This window comes from Anser anser, assembly GCF_964211835.1.
Source record: "Anser anser genome assembly, chromosome: 5".
Taxonomy (NCBI): domain Eukaryota; kingdom Metazoa; phylum Chordata; class Aves; order Anseriformes; family Anatidae; genus Anser; species Anser anser.
Genome location: NC_139725.1, coordinates 57,781,154 through 57,800,312, shown reverse-complemented (window position 1 = coordinate 57,800,312; position 19,159 = coordinate 57,781,154). Strand labels below are relative to the sequence as shown.

At 43.6% G+C, this 19,159-nt stretch overlaps 1 protein-coding gene and 1 long non-coding RNA gene across 13 annotated transcripts in view; one reads left to right on the top strand and one right to left on the bottom strand.

The window, feature by feature from the left end:
- The first annotated feature begins 342 nt into the window (after positions 1-342).
- On the top strand, positions 343-17,613 carry LOC310900518. Its single transcript, XR_014585179.1, has 4 exons — positions 343-1,269; positions 10,115-10,185; positions 11,681-11,782; positions 16,529-17,613. It is a non-coding gene; the product is annotated as an uncharacterized lncRNA (long non-coding RNA).
- INF2 (inverted formin 2) overlaps positions 4,674-19,159 on the bottom strand; it is a 40,399-nt gene continuing 25,913 nt past the window's right edge. For 10 of the 12 annotated variants that reach the window (XM_083838610.1, XM_083838616.1, XM_083838619.1 and 7 more), the window contains 11 exons: positions 18,979-19,079; positions 17,848-17,918; positions 17,620-17,727; positions 16,549-16,619; positions 15,803-15,923; positions 15,082-15,246; positions 14,406-14,508; positions 13,271-13,429; positions 11,845-12,579; positions 10,568-10,627; positions 4,674-7,370 (listed from right to left, as the gene is read on the bottom strand). In XM_083838610.1, coding sequence (XP_083694736.1) covers positions 10,569-10,627; positions 11,845-12,579; positions 13,271-13,429; positions 14,406-14,508; positions 15,082-15,246; positions 15,803-15,923; positions 16,549-16,619; positions 17,620-17,727; positions 17,848-17,918; positions 18,979-19,079 — 1,693 coding nt within the window. In that variant the 3' untranslated portion in view covers positions 4,674-7,370; position 10,568. The remainder of the gene's footprint in view (positions 7,371-10,567; positions 10,628-11,844; positions 12,580-13,270; positions 13,430-14,405; positions 14,509-15,081; positions 15,247-15,802; positions 15,924-16,548; positions 16,620-17,619; positions 17,728-17,847; positions 17,919-18,978; positions 19,080-19,159) is intronic. The other 2 variants (XM_083838614.1, XM_083838615.1) reach the window with 2 other exon arrangements.

The following is a 19,159-nucleotide window of genomic DNA, read 5'->3' as shown; positions in this document are numbered from 1 at the left end:
TTTGTCTTTAAAACCTTGCTGTTTGTACTGATGACAGTGTCCAGATCTAATGACAGCCTCAGTAAAATTGTGAGCCAGGGGATCCAATGTAAATGAAAGACATAAATGTTTTGATATATGTTTTAATCATAATTTAGTAAGAAATTACTTATATTAAAAGGCGCTAAAGCTTAAATCAAAACTTTATTTACATATAAAATGGAAGCAGTTAAAATAGCTAAGATGAAGACATATAATAGAAAATGAATATTAAATATATATGCTATTTACTTGAATTAATTTTTAGTTGCCTTTCATAAATATTTTTTTTTTTTGCACAGATAAGCACGAACACATTCCCAAAGGCAAAGTAGACTTACTTTAATTTATGTAAATGACTTAATGTATCCCCTTTAGGACCTCCCAGTCTTTGTGATGAACTTGTACAGATGCTTGTAATTACCTTAGTGGGACAAGAAAGGGATTTGGCACTGTGAAAGAACCTAATGAGGAATAATCTACTTTCTGCTAGAAATATTAGGAATAAAATGAGCCGATAAAAAGTCTTACTAGAAATAATCAAGTTAAAATTCTGATGCTTATTTATGTTAATTAAGCTATTGAGAGTCAGTAAAACACTATTAATTAGGAAGCTCCTTTTTCCTCTCTTGTTTTTCCCCTGGCTAATCAGATAGCTCTTCTAAATTGCTACAGGGCTTGTGTACAGGAAAGTTTTGTTTTCTTAAAACCTAATAAAATAGGAATATTACACAAGAAACAGCTAATATACTTTGAAAGATAAATAGGTTTATAATAATATATATCCAAAGCTTATACTTTTGAGACTGTGTAGAGAGGTCCATGCTGTTAGGAAGATAAGAGCTTTGGTATAACTTCAAGATAGCTGTAACTTACATCACTGATGCTGCTCAAATGAGCTTGTGGGTATAATTAAGAAAAATCTCTGCATGATTTTTTTTCTGGAAAAATACAAAAATCCACCTCTAGTAAATATATGCATGTATCTCAATGCAACCAAGCAAGGACTGGCTTGCTCATGAAAGCAAGCTAATTGGCTGGCACCATTTAGGCAAGGCAGGGAATAGAAATTGATTTAATGCATCAGCTCAACTCTGATGATCCAGTTGAAATCAATCAATTTGCAATTAACTTTGAAGTTGTTTTTACTACTTTGCTACTCTACCTTTTGTTTTACTGGAAAAGCTACTGATGTTTGAGGCCTGTCACAGTGCAGGCTTTTGTTTCCATCTGTGTGCTGATGCACAGAAAGTAAGTATGCTTCTTATTAGTCTGGAAAGATGAGTTGTATTTTGATGACGTAGAATATAGATTTAAAGTTAGATCCCCAAGACAACTTATTTTTATGTCTTTGGCTATGTAAGTATTCTCTCTCTCTCTCTCTTTTTTTTTTCCCCACTTCTAGTGTTGCTTTTGCGCTGATACAGGGCTATGTTATCAAGTAAGACTCAATTCTCTATGTAGGTAGAAAGTCATTTAATATTTAATAGTCGTTATTATACTGATGGCAGGGATTCTACTGAATGCTTCGGAAAACCTGGTATTTCCCCTTTGGTGTTATATTCTCAAATGTTTAAACATTTTTTTCAAGTTGTTTAAAAACAGTATCCTTACAAACATTCAAGGTAACCACCAAGAGTGATGGTGCAGGAGTCAATTTCTGTAGTGTGAAATATTTTAGAGGGCAAGAAGACGTGCTTCTTGCTAAATAGAACTGAACCACAGGTTGTATAACCCAGATAGGGATAGTGCTAATTGCTCAGTCATGCAGTTAAAGTCCTTACAGAGTTATTGTTCACTGTCTCCCAATGGGATACTCATGCTGTGGTTTGGATTCAGGGTCCTGCTTGCATTAAGAGGTTTGTTGTGTGGTACCCTGTTAACTTTTCAACAGATGTAAATTATCCTTGGTATTTACAATTCTTACAAGAATAAAAATAAGAAGTTGAAGAAATCAGAGATCTAAATCCTTTCTTGAACAAGCAATGTTTATTTCATTTCTTGTTGTCATAATGTTTATCCTCTTCCTTTCACCTATATTCCCAGGGTTTCAAAGGTTTTCTGCAGTCTGGATTCAGAGAGATCTTAGAGGAACAGCAGCACTGTGAAAATTACACTCTTCCTTTTGTTTTGACTCTATTATAATAACATCACGTGTTTTGATGTTACTGATACTATTTGCTTATTATTAAAATTATTTCTCTTGTTGTGTTTTTCATCAACTGTTTTCAAAGTGTTTCAGGGGATGCTATTGCAACTGTTTTACAGGAGAGGAAATTCAGGCCCTGAGTAATGACATGGCGATGGCTGCAAAGTCTACGTGCTTGATGCTTGTAGGCTTGATCCTATTGATGGAGTTAACAAAAAAGTTCTTTAAGGGAAATGGCTGCACTTTTTGGCAGCTGGCAGGAAGGCAGGAGCCTTGGGGTCTGCTGCAGGTGGAGCCTGGGCCAGCAGTGGCTGTAGATGGCTAAAGCTGAGTGAGACTGTTACTAAACCCCTGAGCTGCTCCTTGTGCTCTGTGACAGAGCGGTGACAGGGCACTTCAACCAAGGAACCGTGTGGTGGTGTATGTAGATGGTGGGGATGGGGTGGGAAAGGTGTGAGAAGATGTATTGTAGGATTAACAGGACTTGGTGGAGAGCAGGCATGAACTTTTCAAAATGAAAAGGAATTTCAGCAGTTGCTTTAATCAAGGCTTAAATATCAGAAGGTATTATTCACAGGGTATAACAAATTTAATCTTTAGAGGTTTGCTAGGTTTGGGATAGGTCATGGTTTGGAAGAGATTACCGTGTTAGCTGTCATTTGATCTAGATGCTGTTGTATTGTGGCCTGCACCCAGACCTCTGCAGGTACCCAGCCCTTTGCAGGTATGTGTCACAGAACCTGGCTTGTGGAGGTCAGGCTTTCTCCTCTATCCTCTAAACATCTGCAAGCAAAGTAGAGCCAATGACAGTAACTGGGTGGAGAAAAACCCTTCTGTTCTCTTGTTCTCTCTGGACTCTCTCCAATCACACTGATATTCTAGAGAAACAAATGGTTGGTACCATACCGTCTGAGATTCAGTGTGGGTTGTGAACTGCTGATACAGTGAACGTAGTGATATTTTGGGGGCATATCCTTACAAGCATTATCACACAGTTTCACCCAGGAGGATTAAAGTATAGACCACCTGAAAGGGTTTCTAGACTCCTCCTCTTCCTCCTCTCTTCTTCTGAACTACTGTGTTTCTCATATCTACTTCCTGCTAAACCAAGGATCTTATAAATGTTTTTTTTTGGGAGGTACACTGAACATCATTTGTCAGTGCTCTCATTCAAAGGGCTATCACTACCACCACTATAGATCAGATCAGCTCTGGTTTTGTCTAGTTGAGCAATGAAAACCTTGAAGAGGTTATAAAATGTGGCAAAGTGTGTAGGAAAGGTCTCTTGGCCTCAAAGAATAGCTCTTAGAAATTGTGTGCTATAACAGGTTTCATTTGGATTACAAAATAGACTTGTGGGTTCCAAAGGATCACAGCAGTAGATGTTGTAGGTCTGGTACCCTTTTTGCTTTTGCAGCTTCTCCTTTGGGCAAAATCTGTCTGTCTATTCTCCATCTATTCTGACTGCTGGATTTGGTAATTACTTGTCGCCAACTCATGACTAAACTCATTGCAGATTATGTAGTATGAAGCTGCTTAAGTACTGAACAAACAAATCAGGTTCTGCGTGCCGAGAGCTAGGCAAACCAACTCTAACAGTGATGTGGGTGTCATCAGCAGACTGTTGATGCTAGAAAAGAACCTGCTTTGACAGGCTGGGAGTCTATCTAAACTGACTTGATAGGAGCTGACTGTCACAGACTGATTCTTCATGACTTTGAGTAATGTATGCTGAGTCTGCTTAAGGTCTCTATTAGAAAAGAGCAGAGGTCCTGCTAATTCCTCCTGACACCTGGCTCTGTGTGAGTTGTCACACTGAATTCTTGCAGAAGTTGTTCATGCCACAGCAAAGCTAGCGTTAGAGAGTCCTTAATGTGAATTAAGTGCTGGTTCAGCATGGATGAGAGTGAGTCGTACTTACAGTGCTGAATGTGTTGATTAACTGGTAGTGATCAAATTCTCCACAGGCATTTAAAGTCTGGTACCTGCTCTACATTAAATAGTTGGAAACCATTTTCTTTGCACTCACATTATCGTTTGCAGGATTTGCAATGACATAAGATATTCTGCAAGATTGTCACTACATCGTAATTACAAATAATCACTAATAAGAAGTGACCTAGAGTTGACCTATCACTATCACTGCCCAGTTTTTAACCCTCTGTAGTCAAGTTTCTAAACATTGCAAAGCTCTTTTTCATATCCTGCCCATACCTTACTTGAGTGAACAAAATATAGGGTGAGTAAACAAAACATGGTTCATGATGGAGTTGATTCACGATTGTATTCATTTTTGGATGCGTTAGGTGAACATAACCCCATGATTAACATGTTCGCTCATATGTCATGGTTGTTACTACTACCACATATATAGATAGGGTAAGCTAGGAATGCTACAGTGCTGGCTTTCTTTATCAGAAAGCTTGTACATTGAACTTTATAGGTTGGACAAATTCTGGTGAATGACAGGCTCCTCCCACCCCCACAAAAGAAGAGACTTGTCAAGTACTTTGACTTCTTTTATTCTAAATTTTGAAATATTTTCAGTATTGAAATTAAAAAACAAACAAACCCTGAAGTTCCATCCCCTTCAACATATCCAAATTCTGATGTGAAGTACTTGGAAAAAACTTCTGCTGATTTCTTCCATAGCTTCATTTTCATCATGTAGCCAATGCCTATTTCAGGAATCTGCAGTTATTTGACAGCTAGAAACTTGTGGTTTCTAGAATGGTAAAACATTCACAGACTGGTTTAGATAATGGACTCTGTGCAGTTGCTGCAATATACCATAAGAATTATTTTTTTGAGATCCAAACTTACTGTTGGCTTAAATGAGCACAGACCTGTTGAAATGGCTGAAAAAGTAATTGCTTTTATCAGCATTTAATTTGGCCTTGCAAACACTGAGAAAATCTTCAGGATCGTGAACTGTATTTAAAAGTCACAACTGGAGCAAAACTGCATGTGCCAGTTGAACATCTTTCTTTGACCTGTTCTGACTCCATCCCCCTGTTCTTGTTAAATAATCACTGTAATGGTAGCAGAGCTGCTCTGCAGTAATACATTATAAATGCTGCACTTTGACCTGTTTTTACTGGGATCTGATTGTGTAGATAATTTAATATAATTTTCACAGATGACTACAGAACAAAGAACAAGCAGTGGCTCAAAATAACCAATTTCTCTGTAAAATCTTAGGGAGAGTGGAAGGGTAATGCCAAATGCCCTCTCTTTGAAGGTCCTCTTTTGAATGCTCTCTCTTTCTATTCAGAGCAATAAAAACTGTGTAAGTTTTTCTCTCTGGGTGGAAATGGGGGTAGCTGAAAGACCCAGATGGAGAAGTGGACGAATACTGCAGCATCTGAAGATGGGGTAGCAGCAGGTAATGTTCCCTAAGTAACACCAAGAAAGCTTATTTGCTCCCAAATCCTGAATATCAAAGTGATTTTTTTTTTTTTTTTTTTTTTTTACTATTGATAAAACAACAAGGTGGGGGCTGGAGGAGGCTGGCTGCTCACTGCCAACCTGGGCTGCAGGCTCCTGCTGGAAATTTGGAGGTTGCAAAGGTGCTGAGAAAATCTTGGATACTCAGATTTTTGTAGGCTGGGGTCTTATCTGAGAGCAGATAAATTGGATTAATGAGAGCAAGAAAGATTGATACATGGGTGACATACTCTGAGACTGGAAGGGGGAGGAAGGGAAGAGAAAACTGTAAATGTGACAGTCACATAAGTTAAACCTGGGGCGGGTTATCCAGTTTTGCAGGAAAGGGTGGAGCTCAGCCTGCTTCTGCCAGCCACGAACCAGATTTGAGCTGCAACAGGGCTGTGCTGCTCTGTGGGGCTTCCTGACCTGAGTCTGCCCACGCGTCTACTCTAAATTCATCTTTGCTTTTGTTAACTGATTTTCAGTAACAATGCTTAGATTAAAATAAACCAGTGATTTAATTCTTGGCGTAACTTCTAAATTAGTCCAGCAAAGTGTTCAGTATTACAAGGACGTTACAAGTCCTATTCAGCAAAGCAAAATAAGCTTTAGCCTGAACATTAGTCTAAACACAGTGGTTACCATACAAAGGCAGAGTTCTTAAATGTAACAATCTCTTCCACTTGATTCATGTTTCAGCACACTATCACATCATAAATTCAATAAACATCGATAATTTTAAATCGACAGCTATGTACAAAACTATGATACAATGTTATTACAAAACTTAAGAAATAAAGCTCTGAGTCTTTAAAACACAATACTGCACATTCCCAGTTTCAAAGCAAAAGTAACATGAACGTACACATTCTGCAGCTCGAATGCAAAGGCTTCTGAGTGCAAGCAGCTGACAATGGTATTAAAACCTGGAGATTTACTGAATAAGCTTAAAATACATCTAACCAAGCACCCTGAAAAAACTCTTTCTGTTGCTTTAATAACAGGAGCTTGGGCCCTGATTCTCCGAAAATTTATGCACGTACCTGTCTGTGTGAGAAGACTACTGCAAGGCTACAGAGGTGCTTCAATTTCATTGCACATAAGCACTACCTGGGAGCCAGACACTGTTTATATGGACATTTACTAAAATGCATTTTTTGTTTTGTTCCTATAACTGATTTTCCTTGCTTTAAATGATTGAGAGTGCAAATACGTATGTCTGATCTGGGTATTGGATCTCATCGAATATAAATTGACAGTAGGCAATGGGAAGGGGGAGTAACACGCTTCTCCCTGTGAGGGTACAGCCACTGCTGAATTTATACCCTTCATTTAGTCGAGGCACTGCTATTTTAAAAATTCCTCCGAGGGCTGAACACTGCAGTCCTTTCTTGGGCCACACTCAGCTGGCACATCAAGAGGAGTTTGGCCTAAGAGCAGGCAGAGGAATTTGGCTTTGGGGATGAAGGCCGAGACCCATGCCTTCCCCACCGCCGTGCATCGACCAGGCCCATGTCCCCATGGGTGCCAGGGCGCAGCGCAGGTCGCGTAAGGCACGGGCTGAGGGTGCCGATGTCTCTGGGGCAGCTCGTCGGGCCTTCAGGCAAGGGGTGGAAAGCTGCTTGCGGGGGAGCATGGCGTCTGGTCAGGGCAGAGGTGGCTGCGGGAGGTGTTTCAGCGACGCAGAGCCTGGCTTCCGAGCGGCTGGCAGTGCTCTGGGGACGAGTTAGCGCGTGTCCGGGCCTCCGTTATTTCTTCTGCCTTGCCGTGACGCCTGCAGGAGGAGGGAAGATGAAAACTGTTTGCAACTCGAAAATGAGAGTGGTCTAGGGGAACTGGTTTCATGTCCCTCAGATAACTTAAACTGGTAGTGCTAAAACTTTATGTATGTGATAAAAACATCTCCTATATTTCCAGAACTGGCACTGATGTTCAAGGCAACTCTGCTTTTAAGCTAGGTACTGGTTTGGTCCAACAACGTGAGTTTTGTGTTTTCCAAGCAGAATAACGGGATATACTTCTAGGCATTATATTGCTGAACTAATAAATCTGGAGACTCACCTGGTTTTGTCCAAAGGACATTTTGTCCAGTACTTTAGTCCTGGGCCCCACTGTCAAACTGTTGTGAAACGAAGTCTGTGTGTGGCATTTCATGCAGATGAAGGATCTCCCACCTTGTGTGAGGGGTGCTAATGGGGAGCAGAGCTGGGTCCTGGCCATGAGGAGGGGGACTCAGAGGGCACGAACATAATTTTTGTCAGAGTATGATGCGGCAATGTGTGTATCCTGTGCCTTTGCTCCCTGACCTGTGGGCAGGCTCCCATCTGATCAGAGGTGTTTTTTGAGGGAGTCTGGGCTGTCAGAAGGACAGAGCTGTGTACTGTCATTTTTAAGCACCTGTCCCACTCAAGGACTGAAGAATTTCTAATGACAAACATGAAGGCAAATGTCACACAGGAAAACAACCATTAGCTTAATTACGCTATTTTGGTTCCATGCAAGGAAACTCAAACAGCTCCGAGTCCAGGCCTTTGTACAGTGTCCCCTGACTGTCAGCTTTTGTAAAATGTTCCTTCTTCAAATTCTTTTTCACATGTGGTTGGAAATGAGTTTAGGATGTTACCAGGACACGCGCAAACACAGGGTGACCACCAGTACCTTGATTCCATGGGAAATGGGCTAAACCATTTCTTTCAGGAATACGGAGATAACATGAGATACCACTCTTTGGGTATGAAAGCTGACATTTAAAGAATAATGATGGTAATACAGAAACTGCTGTATAACAACTTATAGTTGAAAAGGAAGAGCTGAATAGCTGATTACAGCCGTCCTTTTACAGCTCTGAAGTATTACTTCATAGAGCCACAGGCTGTTCCTGGCAGGCCCTTACTCCGATGTTACAGAAGCTGTGAAGATTTAGGGAAAAAGGAGACTGAGTCTTGATCACTACAACTGGATCTGCACATGAAGGAAGATTCCTGCAGCTTCACTTCAGCCCAGCAAATTCGAGCTCCAGCAAGTCAGCCAGAGAAATATCCTGTACCAAAAGAACTGGTGCTGTGACCTGAACAGACTGTGTATTTGGGCCAAGAGATCAACGGTGATCTGAACAAAGATAGGCAGGGTTATAAATCAGGTGGATCACCCTAGGAAAAAATATTTAATTTCTTTTCCTGGGTTTCCCCATCATTTGATGGAGAGCACTTCAGGTTTGCTGAGGCTGTCATATCAAGAGGCACAGACTTGAGTTGCATTTGGGTGAGGACACACTGCAGCTGGAGACTAAGAGAAGCAAATGGATTTTGTTTCTGATAACCCTTCCAAATGATGTAACAATGGGAGGAGGGGAAAAGGGAAATTACAGGTTTTAAGGTGCTGCTCGCTACTGCCTTTGCAGCAGCAAGCACTTGCGGGAGCTGCTGGCCTTTTGAGGAAGTACTTGAACAGTTGCCTGACTCAGTCACTTCCTAAAAGTTCTGGTTTTCCATGCCTTCCTCTATATTGCTTTCCTACATCTTCAAAGGAGACTACAAAGCTGTCTGCATATCCATTTTTTTTTTTTTTTGAATATGATTTTTTTAAAGCCTGTGTGCTGGAATCCCTGTGTTCAAAGCATACATAATCTGAGTTACATGGCTTCTGGTTTCAGCTGCCCTCCCTGTGCAGCAAAACCAGTGGTCCTCCTCTGTTTCTTACCCAAGCCTCACTGCTACTATTTCTTGTTCTTGCTGGAAATCTTCATTAGGACTTTTAAACTGACAGTGCTACTTCCCTTTTACCCTTGATATAATCCAGTGGTGCAGTACAGAAGGGGCCAAGAGGAGTGGGCAGGAATAGTCAGGAGTGTAACTACCCCAATATATGTCTCATTTTCTCTTGCTTGCAGTGATGCTTCAGGTGCAGAAACAAAAGTAACCATATGTGGAAATCCTGCAGAGCTTCCTCTGTTCCATGCCCCTGGGGCCTTGGGCTGGGCAGGAGCAGGGCTCCCAGCCCCCCAGGCACAGGGGATGCTGAAGAATAAACACATTCCTTTCAGGAAATGAGAGAGTGAGATTTGGCATCATTGATTCAGTTCATAAGAGACACTCAATCAGCATGGAAAGGACAATGAGTAACTATGCAATTTCAGTACAGGGCATGTTTTGATTGCTTCTTTTTCCGGCATTTCTTTCCACTTGCTATAAAAACAGGCAAACTTTCATAAATGAAAGTCTCAGTCTGAAGTTTTCTTATGATGGGCAACTATGCTGACAGTACAGTGAAGGATGCAGGGAACTTGGTATGTACTTTTGTTAGAAAGTTACCTGTGTTACTTTTTTTTAGTGACAAAAGCCAAATTACCTCCTCCCAGAAAGATGCATGAATGCACACGAGAAGTATGCACAGTCTGTTTGCTCCAATGCACTACTTCGTGTGCAGTATCGTGAGGAATTGAACTTGGCTTTGAGTTGGAGCTGGTATCTTGTTCCAATGAGTATTTTTCCCTGGGTTAAGTGTTTTATTCTCTTCCAGAGGCCTGTATGTACACAGTGCTGTATCAAGTGGCTACCCACAAGCAAATCAAATGTTGTTCTTTGCAGAAGGTAGGTACTGAAATTGCATTTTTACTATTTTTGAGAAAATTATGGGATCAAAGCAAGGACTGTTTATCACATGAAGCTGGATTCATTTGGTTAGAATACTGACTTTTAATTATCTGCAGGGAAAGGTGGATTGGCTGCTGTTGACACAGAGGACAGACGTGTGGGATGTGACCCTGTGTTGTGGGGAGATCAGCACTGACTCCACTCAACACAAGATCAGCACCCTGAAGAGTAAAAATCAGAGTAGCAAATTTATTTTAAATGTATTTGTGATTAGACACAAAGACAAAAAGCTTAGCTGATATGCTGAATACTGATTAGGTCTGTAAAGTCCCAATGCTAGGGTTAGTTCACAGAAAAATGCCTTTGCGAGTTTACATACCTCATTGTACCACACAACCTAGTTTTGTTTTATTATCTCCAGTATCAGTCTCAACCTCTGCTTTTAAACAAAAGAGACACACTAAATATATCTGATCATAGCAAGGCAAATGAAAACATTGTCTAGTAGCAGAGAGGCTCCTAGGATGCCATCTCTAGATGCCTATGGCTTTTGTGGGGGATCAATGTCTTAAGTTAGAAATATTCATTACAGACACTACGAAAGCATGGTGATGGCTGGGAGCTCCCTTTGCTGCAGTTCCTCCTGCTGCCTCCTGGGAGGCAAGTTCGGAAACCACTGTGCTGGGAAAACGCTTCTGTTTCATGCCTTATTTTTAGCTAGGGGAAAGTGGCATGTTACAAACATAAACAATTAAAGCCCCAGGGCATGCTGCCACTAAAAGGGTAAGTTCCTCTGCAGTAGATGGTCAGCCCTCCCTGCCTTTCTCAGCAGTGGGTATTCAAACTCTCCTTTTCTTTTGCCTCCACTTTCCTTGAAAGCAAAAACATTCAATGCTGATAAAGAGAAGCTTCGACCACTGTCCTGCCCATCTGCTTGACCCTGAGATCTAGCAGAAAACAGGCTTTGGACAACATATTGCATCTTTCCGAAGGCTGACAGACCCGAGTGTCTTCCCTATGAGGCACCTCTAATTTGGGATTCAAGGATTCACCCAAACGTGGCTCCAGCTCTGTAGGTCTGAGGGACTTGGATCCATGGAGCCACCTGAAGTACACCTGGGGCAGGTTTTCACATTACTGCAGGCAAAGTGCTCTTGTGAGGAGGCTTAGGAGAGAAAAAAGTCACCACAGCAGTGCTGTTGTTGCTGGCTTTATGCATTTGTAAGTAGTTGAGAGGGAGTGATCGCTGATTAAGTACCCAGTATTAACTGCTCTTAATCACAGCTCTGGAGTCTAATGGAGCTCTTGTTTGCACATAACCGTGCCTTGTAGCTGTCTTTAGCACACTTGACAGATGTGCTTATTGCCATCTTTACTGCATATGTGTAATGGGCTTTTTAATTATTGATTCATCATTACCCCTTTATAAAGTGCTTATAAATGTCAAGAGAATGAACAATGCTCATGTTTTTCTTTTTAAATCTTTTTTCAGGTTAATAAAAATAACAGCTCTGTTAAAAATAGGGACAAGGGACCTCCTATGGACAACATCAGACCTTGGACTGGGGAGGAGCAGATCCATACAAATACACTAGTAAGCCCTCCCCCCCCCCCCCCCCCCAATTTAACTTAATCCCCAAGTGCCATGTAGGCTACCTGAGTAGCTTTTGCTGTGTCTCTTCTTCCTCCGTTTTCCAGACGTCCTCTGTTTTTCCCTGTCTGTGTGACTTTGCCCTGGGGGCAGTGTTGCCGAACAAGAGGAGTCGGTGGCTGGCTCCTCCGAGAAGGACTTCTCTTGAGAGGTGTCCAACAGCGAGTCTGTACCAGGGTCTTCGTTCTCCTTTGCCATCTCTTTTGACTCTGCCTGGTGAGCCTTGTCGCAGGGAGCGGACGGAGCACTGCCAGGCTCGACCCCGTCCTGGCTCAGCCGGGCGTCCTGCTCCTGCGCCAGCCTGCAGCTCTCCAAGCCATTCCCTGGGCGTTCATTGTCCTGCTCCTCTGAGATAGACCCATTGAGCTGCTCTCTCAGAGCAGCGCCTGAACTGCTGCTCACAAACTTTATCCCAGCACCTATGTTAGTGGGAGAGAAGGCAATGGAGCTGTTCTTTGTGCTTGGCTGGAGGTTTGCCATCCCAGCACCTTGCTCAGGCTGACTGGTTCCATCAGCTTCCACCAGGTGGCCTTCTGTCCGGGACCCTGGTGGCAAATTTCCTCCAGTGTTGTTTTCGGGTAATGCCTGGTTTGGAGCTGAGGGATCTGTAACATCTTTACCCATCTCTGGGAGAGCCGTGGTCGAGGTGGGGGTGCTTTCTGAGGGATGACCATCACTGTTTTGCTTGGCCTTATCATCGATCTGCATTCCTCCTGCTTGTGGATCCTTAATGCCCTTCCCTTTAAACAAAAAGCATGAGATCAGCCACACATGCAGAACTGCAGCTGAGATCAGCCAAAGTGTTTCTGGCACTGGGGGAGGCTACAAGCTCACAGCTGCCTGCAGAGGGTGCACTGCCCCTAAAGCAGCCATACATAATCAGCACCAGTTCATCCTACAGCCAAGGATAAGGATAAGCTGCTTCCTTAGTACCTCCCTTCCATTAACCCATGGGCTGACCCCTAAAAAACACCCCAAAGACTTGGGTTCTTCTGCAGATAGGTCTTTCTAGTCCTATTTTAAGGGCTGCTTTAGACTCCCAAATGTCAACTGAGACGGGGTTCACCAGTCTCTAAGGCAGTGACAAGTTGTGCTAGTGAGTCTTGGTGGCACGGGGAGGACTCGTGTGGAGGTGACACCAATGCCCCACCAGCATGGCGCTGTGGCTGAGCCATGGGCTGTGACTCTCAGAGGGTTTATCAGCGCAGGCACAAGGCCACGCTGTCCCGAATCGCTGCTGATTCAGGGACAGACCTGGCTGGCAACAGCTCTGGGCCATCTCCTCCTCTTTCCCACAGCACTGGCTGTAGAGCCTCCTTAGATAAGATGCCCCAAATGCTGGAAAGCTTCTCGCTTGTGTGCTTGGCTCAGGCTCAGAGGCAGATGGAAACAGCTGCAGGTACTGTGAGACTGTCAGGTCTGTGTCCTTACCAGCCTGGTTCTCCTCTGGGCTCTCCACGGGCAAGGTTTTAGGAAGTGCATCCGACTCGTGTCTATTCTTCGTCTTTCTCAGTGTGAACCCTTTCCTTATGTCGGCCAGCAACGCATCAATGACGCACACCTCCTCCTGCTTCACCACCCCCTTCTTAACTGGGATAGAGAGAGACAGGTGTTAAATCTGCCATGAGAGGGGGCAGAAGGACGCACACAGGCAAGCACAGTGATGTTGTTGTTTGGGGCTGGAAGCTAGTGAAAACCACGACCAGGCAAAAGCAAGGTACTGATGCCAGGCGTGGGAGCAGCCTGTGCTCTGCACCTTTCTCTGACCCCAACCCTCCACTCCTGGGATGGGGCCGTGGGTCCTGCAGGAAGAACCAAGACCAACCTCCAGGGCTCAGAAGACCCAGGGGACCCTTGGGCTCTGTCCCTTACCTAAGCTCAGGGCACGGCACAGCACTGGCTGCAGCCTGGTGAAGTCAAAGGGTCTACCCCAAAGACTGCATGCTACAGGCTCTGTGCCTGGTGATGGCTGTTAAGACCTTGAAACACCTCCTGTTTGCTACCCCTGTTAGTAGGGGCTTTTTATTTTTTGAATGGACAGAAAATGATCTTGATTTTTCTTTCCTCTTAGGCTTCAGTCCAATTGTACTTTTCAGTTATGCCTGTTATTTTCATCCACAAAAAGGCAGGTTTACATTACCTGCAAAACTTTTGGGATGTCTGCAGCCTGTGCTAAACTGGGGTGAGACTATTCAAGTGTATGTGAGGATTTTGGGTGGGGGAGGTCAAATAGCTGTTGTTAGATTTAGGATTCAAAAATTTTGTTTAGAAACTAAAAAAATTTGAAATAACTGAAATGTTTCAATTTGATTTTTTTTTCCTCTGCTGTTCAGTCAGCAAACCTAAAATTAACTTCTCTGCCCAGCTGCAACTGTGAAAAGTCAATTTTTAGCTATGGCTAATAGGACACCTAAAAGCCTTTAGTCAGCCAGCACTTGGAAACCCACAAAATAAATTACCACTATTGGTCATTAAAGCTGGACCAGCAAAGAGCTCTTATCAGCTCTCCTGTCAATTTGGGAGTGCAAGCCCATCTCTGTTTTACGAAGCCCCTTCAGATACTCACTGACTTTTCCATTTTCTCCCTTCTGTCTCTTCCCCTCTTCTTCTTCCAGCTGTTTCTTCCTCTTCTCTGCTTTTGCAGCTTGCTCCTTTCTGTCCTTGTTTTCCTGCAGTTAGGTAACAGGGGCATGAGAAGGTTGGCTAAATATCTGCTAGGAAAGCCAATGAAGAGAAAGATGATCTGCAGATGGTCGCAAAGGAGGAAGAGAAATCCTCTGCAATAAATAAAATGGGTATGGGGATTAAGGACTGCCTTGCCAAGAGAGTGAAAGGGAGACTGCTGGTTTGTGCAGGACTTCACCCAGTCCCCACAGAAGTGGCATCAGTGATTTGCCTAACACAGCTACCAGCATGAGAAGGATTACGTTTCATAAGCCCATTCTTCTAAAATTTATGCACTTGACTCCAAAATATCTTTGTGCATCCGCAGCTAAAGTTGCACCAAAATCCCATGTCACCAAGGTCTGGGTCAGGCCAGGAAAACCAGGCACTACATGAGGACAAAACGGAGCAGGGATCAGGCACGCATTCACCAGGTGACCTCACGGCAAATGCTAAAAGAAAGGGTCCATAACCAGCACTGTCCCTCCTGGACATTGTGCCTGTCCCTCCCCTCTCTGTTGGAGCAGAGGCATGCACCACTACGAGGGCTGCTCAGCATCGTGAGCACAGTCACTGACCTTCAGGGCTCGAATGAAGAGATCTCTGAAGGTCTTCATGGTGCTAAATATGTCCTCTAAGGACAACTTGCTTGGGTCTTCACAGAGATAATTTGCAAGCTCTTCTCTTTTCCTGTCGATGGTTTCAAATTCTTCTTCCAGCTTTCTGGCGGCATCAATGCTATCCTGAAATGTATTTAATGTTCACAGAAAAACACCATAACAAGTGAAGTGCACTTAAAGCCAAAGGATGTCAACGTAAGAACTGTACCAGAGCTTTGGGGCCTTGGTGTTTAACCGTAGCAGAGCTTTTGGAGCGGGAACAAACAGGGAACTGTACGTGGTCTTTGCTGCTGTTGACTGTGTTGTGCCAGCTTATGGGGATAGCTTTAGCAAGACATGGAAAGCTCAATGCAAAGCCTAATCCCAAGAGAAGGGGATTACTCTGGTGATCCACCCAGAGAAGGAACACGGCTCAGACACAGTGAGGCATCGCAGGGCAGAGAGAGAACCACCAGGGCAGGGGCTTTAAGAATTCTCACCAAAAGGTATCCAGGTTTGGGGTGGAAGTGGCAAACAAACAGAAGTGGGTTGTGTGGCATCACAGCCTATTTCCTAATCTGAGAGCATGTTTTGTGGCAATATTTTTCACCGTCTTGTGAGCCTCCTCAGGGAGTCTCCAGTGCAGCACACTGGCTTTGTGTGTGTAAGGTGGAAAATATAAGGGAACTCCATTACCAACCTGGATAGGCTTCTCATACTGTTGTTTCACATCGTCATTTGATGATGAGACCTTTCGTTGAAGCTCCAGCAACTTCTTTAGATTGGTACTGGACTCAGAGCGTATAATATCAAGATTAATTCTGAAATCACATAGATGCCCCATGTTAATTCACGCTATGGTATCCGGTGCTGACAAAAGAGAGGACAAGTCTGAGCTGGTGGGTTGGTTGTCCTTCTGCTTCCCACTTTGCTGAACTGAAACCTGAGCCCTGAACTCTGTACAGTCTGAGCTCACGAAAAACATCCTTCCTCCACGGCACTTATGTAAAGATGTCCAGGTCTACCTACAACTTTATGTACTGGGTAGATAAATGCCCCCCAAATCCACCCATTCACAGGACTATTTCCACCCCGCAGTGCTCAGCATTAGCTCACTTTCCCTGGTTAAAAGCATTTCAGAAATGCTTCTGGGTAGTTGGCCTTCAGAAGCTCGCGTTACTGCAAATGCAGTGCAGATTTTGGGTGAGGCAGTATTAATTCAATGCACTGCAAATGGCAGCCCTAAGTGGTGCCAGCTGTAGTAGAACTATCATATATTAAAGGGGTTTCAGCATTCATCAACCAAATCTTTTGGTTAAAACTAAGTAAGATGCCATCTTGTTAATATGCTGCACCAGCTGTGTGTGTCCTCATTTCTGGTACATTGTTGATGTGCATGGGATTTATTTTTGTTTTTAATTTGAAGGAAGTGACATGCAATTTTACCCTGCTGCTTTTGAAACGTATTCAAGATCTTCTGGCAGTTCCAGTAGGTCCGTGTGGCTGTTTTCTACTTCCTGAAGCAGAAAAGAGAAATAAGTGTTATTTACTGTGCGGCACAAGCTGGGAGAGGAAGCTGGAAGGAAAGAGAAATGGGCAGAACTGCTCAAGAAGGATGACTGCGCTAGGTCCTGCTGCTGACCCCTTTTCTGCAGTTTGCTTTGCCTTGCAGAACTAGAGAAGGATTCAAAAAATGACTGCATGTTCAGAGAGCAAAGCGATTGCTCCCAGGCTATACAAGCATAGAGAGCTGAATGTTTAGAAGTACTTATGGTTCAAAGCAAAGCTGACCTGCTGCTGAGCCTTATCTTACAGGGAATTTCTTTTACCCTCTTCTGAGACGCTTACTATTGGCCGTGGGAGGAGGAAGGACTGTGGTTTGATGCAGTCTGATACTTCAAACAGTCCCAGGAGGGCATTAAAAGGGCTTGAATCTTATTTGCCTAATTTCTTTCATGGCTGTGCTTGCTGAAGCTACTGTGAACTAAAGAGGGGCTTAACTATATATAACTGGAAGTGAGAGACTTTGAGGTCTGCCTCACGGCAGAGCAAAGCATAGAGAAAAAAGAAAAAAAAAAACAAAAAAAACAGAAATACAAGAAATAAGAAAGCCATGGGGACTTGGGAGTATGAAAAGCTCAAGCATAGCCTGGTGGAAAAAGGAGAGGCCATGAAAAGGCAGAAAGGATGAATGGATACAAGACCAGCAGTTTGCAGTTGATGATGTATGGAGATTGCACAAATATGAAAAAAGGAAGTTCCAGCAATTGTGGGGAAAGATGCTGGAGGAAAGCAGGACAACAGTTCTCAAAAGGAGTTCCCTGAGAGCCAAGCAGTGCCCACAAGCAGCTTCCACCAGCCTAAGTGAACCAATGCTTTTAACTTGCAACACTGCGGCTAGCTGAGGAGGATATGAGTAAGAACGTGTTACGTTAACTCAAATTAGAGTAGGAGAGATGGTTCACCCATAATAAAAGTCTCCCCCTTTCCCTATTGCCCAGGACTTGGCAGTGGTACCTCCAGAATATGGTGGAGCAGCGTAATGCGGGTTTGGTTGGCTTTGGTTTCTGTTAGTTTGAGTAAAGTGCTGATTTTAAAACCATCAGCGTCCCCCGTGTGGCTTCCCTACAAGATAAAAAGAAGGCAGATGTAACTCTTGTGTCCGTCCAAATTACAGCCCTAAATATGAAGATCATCCATATATTCTAACGCCTGGGTGGAGGACAAGCCAAACCGAGTCCTTACGTAGTTCAGAAAGTTTCCAACTTTGAGAATCAGTTGACAGAAGAGCGGCAGGCGATGACTGTTCAGAAGATCTGAAAAACATAAAGGGCTTTTAAGCAAAAACCTCTATTAAACCAGAATGTTTTCTGAATTGGATAACCACCGGGATCCTAAATTCCACCAAACCAAATCTGATTTTTCAGGTTTGCAGCCCAATGGCCCATCCCACAGAGAAGCTGATTCTAAATAGAACCCATCACACTAGTTGGGCTCAATAAAAGTTTTTGCTTACTTATGTTTCTTTCTTTCTTTATATATGGTCTCTTATTCCTAATGGAAAATAATGTGGAGCTGGACTCTTCTCACTCGCTGTCGTGGAAGTACCCAGATTTAACCTGGTGTGGGCAAGGGTACGTGGGCTGTAATTTTAATCTTACAGACTCCATTCAGCTGTGCAGTGAAGCCAGTTCTGACAGGGCTGCAACTATCTGCCAGCTGCAAAAACCAGACACACTCCCCCTGTTCTTGGTCTCGCATGGTGGAGGTGATTATCGGGGCATGAAGGGTACAGTCCCTGTCCTTGCCCTCGTGACAGGGTGCTGCAGCGGTGTGCTTTCTGAAGCACTCAGCGCTGAGGCAGGAACAGCTTTAAAAGGACAAGTGGGCTGCAGGGAAGAAACTTTTTAGGGGGAACTTCAGTTTATCACAGCAGGCAGCTGTAATTCCAGCTGGAGAAAACCCTGGCAGGAACCGGCTCTTCAGGACAGGAGGCACTTGACAGCGCTGAGAAGTGCTTTCCCCAGAGTGGGACCTGAGGTTTCTCCCACAGGAAGCAGAGGCCTACTGCGTAATTCCTCCACGTATTCACAAAATTAGGCATCAGCAATTAAGAGCACAAAATAAACTTTCTCTTCTGGTTATGTTTGTAGTCAGGGGAAAAAATAAAGAAGCGGTGCTTTCTGGGGGAAGTTTGAGGTAAGCTTTTCTGGAAGCAGAGAAAACTGCTGTGTGGAGATCTTAATGTGGCAAATAATGCCGATGAATTAGCTGTAATTCCACTGTTTAAATTCAGTGCCTTTAGAAGGTCTGACAAGCTTCACTTTACAGCTTACCATCTTAAATAAGAGCCAGAATCGAGGCCAGGTCATTTACCTTCGCAGGCTCTCCGGATGGCTCCAGCTTTTGGCTGAATCATGTCCAGCACAACGGTGGTCTCCTCACAGATCAGCATACATTCAATCCGCAGCTGGTAGCTAGGGATGGAGATTGATTAGAAGCTTAAAGGCCCTATGGACTTGGTCCATGCAGCAGCCCTCTTCCCACATCACCACTA